At 40.1% G+C, this 11295-nt stretch overlaps 1 protein-coding gene across 1 annotated transcript; it reads left to right on the forward strand.

Annotated features, from left to right (window-relative positions):
* The first annotated feature begins 276 nt into the window (after positions 1–276).
* On the forward strand, positions 277–6531 carry LOC109987439 (potassium voltage-gated channel subfamily S member 2). Its single transcript, XM_020638513.3, has 2 exons — positions 277–829; positions 4611–6531. Exon 2 carries the CDS (start codon positions 4613–4615, stop codon positions 6050–6052), a length of 1440 nt encoding a protein of 479 aa, XP_020494169.2. The 5' UTR covers positions 277–829; positions 4611–4612; the 3' UTR covers positions 6053–6531.
* The last annotated feature ends 4764 nt before the right edge of the window (positions 6532–11295 follow it).

Here is an 11295-nt window from a genome sequence, read left to right on the forward strand (position 1 = left end):
TTGGGGCATTTCATCCCTTATGACCTTTATTTATTAATTATTTTATATGCCTATACTTAAATTAAACATCCAATACCCATAAGGTTAGTAGCCTACCACCTGTTGTCCATATCGTATGGCACTACAGCAGGCTATTTTAAAATGAGGATATTTCAGAGTGATGCTGGAGCAGTTTATTTTTCACCTGATGTAGTTTTTTTGTGCTTTACATGAATTGGTTGGTTGGTGAGGTGACCCCCTCTTCTCTTTATCTCTGTGATGCTTCAGGAGGGCGGTGCAGAGGAAGAGCTACGTGTTGCTGCGCAGCAACAGAAAGAAAGAAGAGAGAGGGCAAGACAAAGGAATCTCCTCGCATAAGCTGCAGGACGTAAAGCAGCAGGCTTCCTATGGCTCTCAGGATGTAGGCGACTGTTATTAATGTAGCGAATTATAGACTGCATGTAGGCTGACTAAACAAGGAAGAATACCCGAAGGAAGCAGAGTGATCTACCAGCTACAACAACCCTTCGAGCAGCTCATATTGGAGGAGGGAACGTCAATTTATTCCTGTCTTGAGTGAATTTCTAATTGTAAGGATTGTATTTCTGAAGGGAGGAAATAGGCTGTCGTATTGCGCCGCTTCCATTGAGCTTCCTCCTCTTCATCGTGCCGACTCCCTTTTGGAAGCTTCCTCCTCCTACCTTCCGGAGATGAACCTGTCTGGATTCCAGGGAGAAGCTCTTTGCATTTGATGTAGTGTTGAAACTTGTCCACAGACTGCAATATGCCATCTCTTGAGTTGATCACAGAGTGTTCTTGACGGGAATTTGGGTCAACTGTCCTCGCTAAAGTAAGTAGCCTACCTTGTTTCTTCTGTCTTCTTTATGACTAGGCTACTATAAAAACTATCTGTCTCTTATTGGAGAATGATGATATCAGGTGATTCTTGTGAAACTGGTGCCTTCTGAGCCCCCCCCAAAATGGCATTCAAGTTTTAGTTTCCAAATAGAGTCACAAGATGTTCTAAAGCCATCAAAATAAAGAACCAGATGTGTTTGCATTATAATGCAATTCAACTGAAATGATTTTAAACAATATTAATATAGGCTAGGTTGAGAAAGTGACAAACATTTCAATTCTTTTCATTTTCCAACAAATTAAAAATGCAATTTATGCCCAAAATGAGTTGCTAGTATAAAGTTTTTTGTCATCACTGACTTAAGATATCTTTTCTTTTTCAAAATTCAGAATTTAAAAATTGACACCTGTCGCCCTGTTTGTGTTCAACTCCCTCAAAACAAAGCATTCATTTATAAAATGATGGTTAGTCCCTGTGACATCTGCATGAAGGAAGTCTTAACATACTGCAAAGTGAAAACAAGTTTAAGTATCTTTTTTTTTTTACCTATATTTGATAGTTTTGTTATCGTCATCAAGCTTAACCTTTCAACCCTTTTGAGAAAGTGAAAGTGAACAAATTTAAAGAAATACATAAATAAGGGTGGCAAAATACAAGCCTGTTTCCAAAGAAGTTGAGCCATGTGATGATTTTGAAAACATTTAAACCCGATATTTTTATTAAAAATAGCACAAACATGTAAAAATGTCAAGACAGAGAACACTTTGTGTTTTGGGATTTTGAATTTGATACAGAGGACATGTTTCAAAACAGCTGGGACATGGTCATGTTTACCATTCTGTTGTGTCACCTCTTCATTTAACAAGAGGAGACCAATTGGTTTCATTTGTTGAACCATTCTTGCTAAATGTAGATTTTCAGCAGTTCAACATTTTACATTCGCTTGATCTAATTTGATGTTCAATAATATTCAAAACGTTTTTAACATGTCTGTAGTGCAGGCAGGTCAGTTAAGCACCTGGACTCTTACTACAGTCATACTGCTGTATTACGTGCAGAATGTGTTTCTGTGTTGTCTTGCTGATAAAAGCAAGGCCTTCCTGATAAAGATGTTGTCTACTTGGCAGCATATGTCGCTCCAAAACCTTTATAGATTGCTTAGCATTATTTGGGCCTTCACAAATGTGCTGGTTACCCATGCCTGCAGTAATGCACTCCCATACTGTCCACATTCTGGTTTTCAACTGTCACTAATAACAGGCCGAATGGTGGATGGAGAACGGGGTTTCAATGATATCCAAACTAGTGAAGGATATTATTGATACTGGTATGGACACCGATACTGTTTATCAATGTGATACTTATTGATAATACTCTTACTCTTTAATTATTTGGTTAAAAATATTGAAATGAAAGGAAAGATGTCTGGCTTTAAAAGACAAATCACATACTTTCCAAACCTGATTCACAAACCTCACATGAAAAGCTGAGCCTCAAATGACTCGAGACAATAATGAGATGAATTTAATGTTTATATTTCAAAGACACATTGGCAATTTGGAAAATGACATATATTCCCCTAGTGTGTCAAGTTTAAATAAAGTCATTTTAATCAACTCCCAGACAGTTTAAATAACCTTGGAAACTCTGACGTTAGCTCAGTGAGAGTGGTGAGAGAATCAACTCATTGCAGTCAGGTGTGTGTGGCACTGATTGGCTTTGATTAAGCCCAGGTGTGGGGAGTTTTCATATACCCTGAGTCTCCAGTGTCCTGTGCTGACTCATTATCTCACCTTCAGAGGTAGTGAGAGGGTCTCCCTGGGGCTTCTTCTCCCTGAGTGGTTGTGTGTCTCTGTAAACACCAACTAGCCTGTTGTGGCTCTAAACAGTTTTGTTGTTTTTTCCCCCCTTTCCAATCTATCTATCGATTTTGTGGTTATCCTTCTGGGATAACTTTGAGACACCCATGGGTCCACACTTGCGTCCCAACCCCCCCCCTCCCCCTGTGCTAAAATTAGATAATAATTTTGCTGAAAACAAATACAACAGGGTGCTTATTATTAACATAATAATAGGCTATCGAGACAGTCCATTAGAGAGGATCGCCTGCATGCATATGGACAGAGAAGCAAAGCTGACATTAAAAAATGTTCATGTAACAAACCCTCAGTTATCTCACTAATGAACAGCAGCTCTCTGTTTATAGTGACTGAGTGACAGCTTGTCGCGTATGAACGATCCTCTGCAGGTTGAAGAGGCATCTGTTGTTAAAGAAAATAAACCTTTGATAAGAATCATCTCAACTAGCCAGAGACAGATATGATGTTAAAAGGGTCATTTTATGATTTGTTCATTTATCAATCTTCTTCTGTACTTCAATTATTTTACCAAAACGTGAACACTTAAGTCTACTCTCTCTCTCACACACACACACACCCTTATGTTTGTACCTTGATTTGAAGCTAAGGTGCAGGCTTCTAAAATGTACAGAAAAAGCAAGCTACAACTTGTTAATCCAAACAATTTTATCAGACTGAACTGAAAAAAAAAACCAGGCTGTAATGAAGTGACTAGTCCACTGTTTGGTCTACAGCTGGCACTTACAGAGAGAGAGCCCTGCAGTAACTAAGATGTATTGTTAATGTAAATATCGATACTGATGGGCTTTAGCAGTGCAGTGCCTGTTGCAGAACTGCATTCAACTAATTATCAATTTTCGGAAGGAAAGCAGTCATCCTAGGCTCTAATAACAAACGTAACAATGACTGATATGATAACTATTGCTTTGACAAGTGGAAACGAATACAGTCTCTTTGAATACAGTCATATTAGACTTATTAGGGCAGATTTCCCTTCGCCCGGGTCCAGCTGAATGAAATGAGATCAGGCCCACAGAATGAAGCTGCAGTAAACCTTTATAAATGGGGGATTTACTGGCTTTCTTAGGCTGGGAGTTTTGTTTGTCTTGGAGATTTTTGATAACACCTTAGACAGCATCTAAAGGGTGGATGTAAGCTGTTGTTTTTAAAAGTAAAGCAAACTGAGAGCGGCCGGCTCAGGTTTGAATCCGGCCTGTGGCTCCTTTCCCCGCATGTCATTCCCCAATTTCTCTCCCCGATTTCCGACTCTATCCACTATCCTATCCTACAATTAAAGGCACAAAAAGCCCCCCAAAAATATTAATAAAAAAAGAAAAAAAAAAAAAAAAAATTGATTATGCATGAAAAATGTGATTTCCAGTTTAAGTAAATTATCAAATCATATCAAATAATATTCTCATACCATATTGTAACATTAACAGTCCATTCAACAGTGTTATAATCAGTCATGTTGAGGTTTAAAGTTTTTAAATTAAAATCTTGATAAAACGAGGATAAATTAGGTTAATGGTTTTTTTTTTAATGTGTGGGCATTTTTGGGAGCTCAATACAATCATGTTAATGCCCATTTTTGATATAATATCAAGGATGATGTTCCATTTATTTCTCATAACTTGCCAAGGCAAGCTACTGTAGGGAAGATTTTCAAATAAAAAAATCCAATAACCCAACAACAGTGAAAAATAAATTAAGTTATTTGAGGTGTTTCTTTAAATGGTAAGACCCAAAATGCACTGTTCTCAGAGAATAACCCTTTTACACACTTATGATACTGCCTTTATTCCATTTGTTCTTTTATTTAACTTTTCTCTTAAAAGATGTGTATCTGTTTGGGGTTCACAGTCTCTTTCCGTTTTTCCCTCTCTGTCTGTCTGTGTTTTTCGTGCACCCAGTCATGACAGGTCAGGCCCTGGGCACACCATGCGGCACGGCTCACATGGAAGACAACGCTGCAATCCGCATCAACGTAGGTGGCTTCAAGAAGCGTCTCCAGTCGAACACCCTCTCTCGGTTTCCTGATACCAGGCTTGCACGTTTGCTTCAATGTCAGTCCAAAGAGTCCATTCTGGAGCTTTGCGACGATTACGACGACACAGAGAAAGAGTTTTACTTCGACAGGAATCCAGCACTCTTCCCCTATGTGTTGAATTTCTACAACACGGGGAGGCTGCATGTCATGGCAGAGCTGTGCATCTTCTCCTTCAGTCAGGAGATCGAGTACTGGGGCATCAACGAGTTCTTCATTGATTCGTGCTGCAGCAGCACCTACCACGATAAGAAAATGGACCAGAACCAAGAGGATTGGGATGACAGGAGCGATGAAGCAAGCAGCACTTCGTCTTTTGATGAACTTTTGGAGTTTTACAGTGATGCAACCAAGTTTGACAAACAGCTGCTTGGGAGCACAAGAAGGCGCTTTTGGTTGATGCTGGACAACCCTGGTTACTCTGTGGCCAGCCGCATCATCAGCATCCTCTCCATCCTAGTAGTGCTTGGCTCCATCACCACTATGTGTATGAACAGCATGACTGAGTTCAGTCTGTTGGACGGTGAGGGGCAACTCAAAGAAGACCCCCGTTTCGAGACTGTGGAACACTTTGGCATTGGCTGGTTCACTGTGGAGCTGGTTGCCAGGTTTGTGGTAGCACCTGATCTTCTTCATTTCTTTGAGCACCCGTTAAATCTGATAGACCTGGTGTCCATACTTCCATTTTACCTGACACTTATTATAAACCTGGTGGTTGAAAGCAGCCCTGCACTAGCTAACCTGGGCCGCGTTGCACAAGTGCTGAGGCTAATGAGGATTTTCCGCATCCTGAAGTTGGCTCGTCACTCGACTGGGCTGCGCTCCCTAGGGGCAACCCTCAGGAACAGCTACAAGGAAGTGGGCCTGCTGCTTCTTTACCTGGCTGTAGGGGTCTCCTTTTTCTCCGTCGTTGCCTACACAGTGGAGAAAGAGGACAGTGAGGATCTCTCCACAATCCCAGCATGTTGGTGGTGGGCAACAGTCAGCATGACCACCGTTGGGTACGGCGATGTGGTGCCATTGTCCATAGCAGGCAAGCTGACTGCCTCGGCGTGTATCCTTGCTGGGATCTTAGTTGTTGTGCTTCCGATAACACTCATTTTCAATAAATTCTCTCTCTTCTACAAAAGACAAAAACAGCTAGAAATTGCAATGAGAAGTTGTGATTTCGATGAGGGGATAAAAGAGGTACCCTCGATCAACCTAAGGAATTATTATGCACACAAAGTTAAGTCCCTCATGGCGAGCTTGTCAAACATGAGCCGGAGTTCACCTAGTGAACACAGTCTCAATGAGTCAATACACTGAACAGTTTACCGGCCAACACCTATTAAAACAGGTGACATGGTACTTTCAATGTGGCATGACTGCAAATTGTGTGTACGAGTGTCCAGATTGTGAAACTGGTTAAAAATCTAATTTGCCACTGATGTCTGACCATTTGCCACTATGTAGCTCAGTGCAATAACCTGTTAAAAAAAAAAGTGTCACTTGCAATGAGAAAGTAAGCAAATGTTGTGGCTCTGTTGTTGAAACATGATATCATAACTAAATACAGTAGATCAAAATTTTGCAACATTGGATGAAAAAGGCAGAGGAATCAGTTATTGTTTAAAGTGTTAGATGGTGTCAAACTCTGGTCAACGCTCCATCTGTTATGGTCAACTATGTCTGAAAGTGACTCTAGTTGTATCTCTTCTGAAAAATGTCAATGTGTCATTGTATCTTGTAACAAGATGAATTCAGATGTGTTGTTCAAAACCGTATTAAACCAAAAATGCACAACACTGTGTCTTACTGATTGACAGATATTTAAGCCCGAAGAGGAAAGGTGGATTTACTTCAGTGATGGATAAAATATCTGAAACAGTTTGACAGGCATACCAACAGAAGTTTTATGCTGACACAATACATTAATGTGTTTAATGTGTCTATTAATGAAAATAGTTTATTTGTGTTTATTTGCACCTGGTCAGCATCATTAAAGGATAAAAGCCATTTGATAAAAGTAAGGAAAAAATTGCTTTTCCCGTCTCAATTTTCTGTAGAATTATCTACATTCATTTTAGTTTATAATTAAATGTTTGAAGGCAAATTTAATTCTGAGGCCAGTTGATGCCCAGCCACCACCATCGCACTGTCGTCCCCACAATCACCGCTGTCCTCATTCATGCACGGCCTGCTCTGACCTCCACCTCAGCTGCAAGGAAGTGTGGACAACAAGGACGTGAGGAATACAAAGGAGAAATCCTTCCTGCATTTTATCCCATCTCCCATTTTCCCATTTTTCTTAACGAGTATGGTCTTTAACGCTCCTCAAGATAACACTTGTTATTGCTATACAAATAATGACTGATTGATGTCATGATGTATGATAACAGATAGCGATTACTTTCATTATTAGCTTAACCCTCTTATAGAAATAATTTTTATGGCAATGACATTTAAACAACTAATTTTTATTTAATTTTTATACAGATAATTTGCCCATGTCAACGACTTGAGCAAGAAAAGAAACCCCGCCCCTGTGAGCAGGAGTCATTTTGTCCATTGTCCATGTGTAGATTATGGGTTATGCTTACTTGAAAAATAATCTTGATAAATTCATGTATTGGGGGTGACAAAGCAAAAGTAAGGGCCTTGTATTAACGCCTATAGGTCACTGTATCTCCTGAGAAGGAAGATGGAGATGTATTGAGCTGCCATCCAGTTTGTTCTGCAATTGCGATATAAAACTTAACGCGCTCAGGCACGGTACACTTCCTTGGCTTTGGCCCACTTCGGAGAGGTGTGCTTCAGCACGGTACACTTCCTTGGCTTTGGCCCACTTCGGAGAGGTGTGCTTCAGCACGGTACACTTCATGCACGAGCACAAGCCCGCGGGTACACAACGCTGACATTATGGAGAAATCCAGAGTTTCATGGCTGTATCTGACTAAAATACAATACAAGCCCCAAAGTAGCTGTCATGTTCTTTGTGTTGTTCTCCGATGTGCGGCCGCGGACTCTACCTGTTTTTCATTTTATTTTTCCCCCTGTCCGCCTGTTTGTAAACTGGGCGCTCTTCATCATAACATAAAGCATGCAGCGAATCGTGCTTGAGTACGGCACGGTACGGATTACCATTGTGACCGCGCCTTTAGAGTAAGTAAGCTCACGAGGAAAAACAACAATGTTCGAAATCACTGCCAAGCCTTCCAGTTCAACACCTTAGAATTCATGTTATGTAGACTACAATGAAGGAAGAGAAACAGTCTGTCCATCTGAATGTCTTGTAGAAAAACGATTAAGTACAACGGCTAGTGAGATGTAACGATGATTTGATCTAATTCATGTTTGGACTAAATAATTTTTTCATGAAGCGTTCTGTTTTCTCTGAAAAGTTCTCAGGCTAGTATGCTGTAACATGTTTTACATTTTAACAACAGGGAATGTGATTTATTGTATTAATTCAATTTTACACCAGATTCCAATAGGATTCCAACAAGACCCTGTTACTTCACACTTTGGACTCTGACATCTTTGTTAAGTTTACTTAAGACAAAGCTATGGTGAGTCTGATCTCTACCAACGATGGAAGAGCCAATTGGGATAAGGAAAACAACCTTGTGCTGAACGTCTGGACTTCAGCAGGAAGCAGCAGAGGAACTACGACACATTCAGTATCAAAGGCAGCCAGGTAGAGCAAGTTGACAGCTTCAAATACCTCAAGGTCCACATCACTCAGGACTTCTCCTGGACCTGACACATCAACAGTACCATCCCAGACAACTACCATAAAGAGACTTGTGTCTAGGAAAATGATTACCTGGATGGGAAACAGTACTGCTTGGCCTTCAGAAGGGTTGTCCGCTCAGCTGAGTGAACCATCAGAAACACCAGGTGGGTTGCACCCACATTCGCCGATACCTTATTTCATCCCCCACACTTTTTACTGAGGGAGTCATTGATGAAAACCTAAAGTTAAGTCTGATTTACAGAAAGGCAGTTCAACTTAATCACAGCAGTTTGACCAACCCATCAGGCCAGAGAACAGTTTATAGTTGAAGCACATTAAAGTTACATGCTTTCAGAAAATAATCCTGTCACTGGCGTACGGCTCGAAGGTGTACAACACCTTATCCCCCCTTTTGTTACACAATTGACAATTTACAATTACACAAGACAGTCATTATCATACATGTCTTCATTATTATACACAATATTCCCCCCCACTCCTTCATACTCTTATATATAATATAATACTATATATTAAACATTTTAAATGTATTTTATTGATATAATGTGTATATTTAATTGGCTAGACAGGTAACAAATACTCCCATTTTAATATGCATTGTACTGTATAAGTCAAGTTTATTTCTATAACACATTTCAGCAGCAAGGCAATTCAAAGTGCTTCACACACATCATCGAAGCATCATGCCAAAGGGAAAAAGAAACTTTATCAAATGAAATTAAGAAAAGTTAATAAATACTAAGAAATTAAGTCAAAGTAGAGAAGTAAAGACAGAAGTTATGGGAAAGCAGCAGTAAATTAAAGATGTTTTAGAAGAGCTTACAGATGTAGTGAGCCTCACTTCTAGTTTGTTCTACAGGTGAGGGGCATTCAAACTAACAGCTGTCTCTCCTTGTTTGGTTCTGGTTCTGGGAACAGTGAGCACGCCTGTCCCAGAGGACTTGAGGGATCTGGATGCCACATAAGGGACTTAAAAGGTATTTTGGCCTTCGACTTGTCGGCTCCTTGTGGGAGCAGGATTCAAACATCTATCCTTTGACTTACAGGAAGCTAGTGCAGAGCTCTAAGGACTGGTGTGATGTGTTCTACTTTCTTGGTGTTGGTGAAGACTCTTACAGCAACATTCTGGATGAGCTTCTACTGTCTGATAGATTTTAGAGTTAAGACCTTAGAAACGCCATTACAACAATCAAGTCTGCTGAAAATGGAAGAATTAACAAGTTTCTCTGAGTCCTCTACAAGGGAAGGGGTGCCTTGAAGCACCATGTCTACCTCAAGGAAGCTGTCACCTGAATCATTACTTTCATCCTTAACATGTGTATAAAATTGAAACACAACCCATGCAGTAGCCTATATGAAAACAATCTCAGATAAACAGTACGGCCTACACTTCTGTTATTCTCTCTTCAGCTTCATAAATCCTGTGCTTTGCCTTGTTAATGCCCCAATTTCATTTCTTAGCGTTTCACCGTCATACTGTTAAAGTCTCTAAGTTGTGTCAGAATCGTTTCCAAGTTTTCTTCCGCCAGTTGTGCAGCTAGCTTGCTGCTTGTTCACGCTGCCTTCATAAGCGACAGGTCCGTCGTTTAAGGCACACTGTTCAGATCTTTACAAAACATTGACTTCCTCAATTGACTCTTAAATTGAATATTATCTGCCCCTATATCACTTAGTAAATTGTTAAATAAGTATAAAGCCAGGCTCTGTGGGCTTTAGGAAGCACTTTGAATTGCCTTATTGTTGAAATGTGCTACATAAATAAACTTGCCTTGCCTTGCCTGAGGAGTTAATCGAGGGAAGCTGCTAATTTTGACTGCTAAATTAGGCATACGTGATAAAGGCAGGCCTAGACAACAATGGGGGGCGCTCGTGTGAGCACTGAACATGTAACCAGCTGCAGGACTGTCAACCTCACCCACTCCTCTCCTGCTCTGCTCGCTTAACTTCAGCCTCTCTCTCTCTCTTTCTTTCTCTTGCTCGCTCTCTTGCTCTCTCTGGCCTGCTTTAGCATTCACTCACTGCTCACTCCACAACGGCAGTAGGAGACGAGACATGTCAGAGCGTTCAGATCCTGGGGAAGAAATCAGTCATTAGGATTTAGAAAATACAAATATGGAGTAATGTAGGCACCAAGTATTGGTGAGTATTTAACTACACAAATAAGTATTTTTTACACAATATTATACAAGTGTCTGGAAAAAGCAAAGAGTTTGTTTTGGAGATCTTTTTTGAATTTCATTTTCAATGCTACGGATCACCAACCTTCATTTTATTGGACTGAAGTTGACAACTGAATCATTTAGATTTCATGCAAACTTGGCAAACGAAACCCTAATAGAAAATGGTAAATAGCCTTGAGCTTTTATAGCGCTGGTCCAGTCTCTGACTAAAGCATTTTTATCCAAGACGTTATAGTGAAAAACAGAACATGGTTAGAGGCAGTCATTATCAACATTTATATGCCAGAAGTTGTTTTTTTAAAGCTGTCTGACATATACAGTAAGAGAGCTACTACCCACAGACTCACTCCTGCACACCGCCCACTCAGTACAAAATAACATGATAGAGATTAAAGAGCTACTAATAAGATAAACTCAGAGTTTCACATCACTGTGTACGCTGTATCTGAAATACAAGTACAGTTCTCATGTACAATTTTATCCACTTCTGCTGTCAGTCCTGAGACTATCAGTACATCAAAACTTCTAAAACAAGACTTACTTATTTGCAGCTAAAGACAAGTAGTTTAGTTTAATTGTTTATTTGAATCAGGGACAGTGTACAAAAAAAAACCCATTAGTCTCAGAAGAGA

This window comes from Labrus bergylta, chromosome 8, assembly GCF_963930695.1.
Source record: "Labrus bergylta chromosome 8, fLabBer1.1, whole genome shotgun sequence".
Taxonomy (NCBI): domain Eukaryota; kingdom Metazoa; phylum Chordata; class Actinopteri; order Labriformes; family Labridae; genus Labrus; species Labrus bergylta.

Excerpts from the sequence above, each read along its gene's own strand:
- LOC109987439 (XM_020638513.3), top strand. The coding sequence starts at position 4,613 with ATGACAGGTCAGGCCCTGGGCACACCATGCGGCACGGCTCACATGGAA.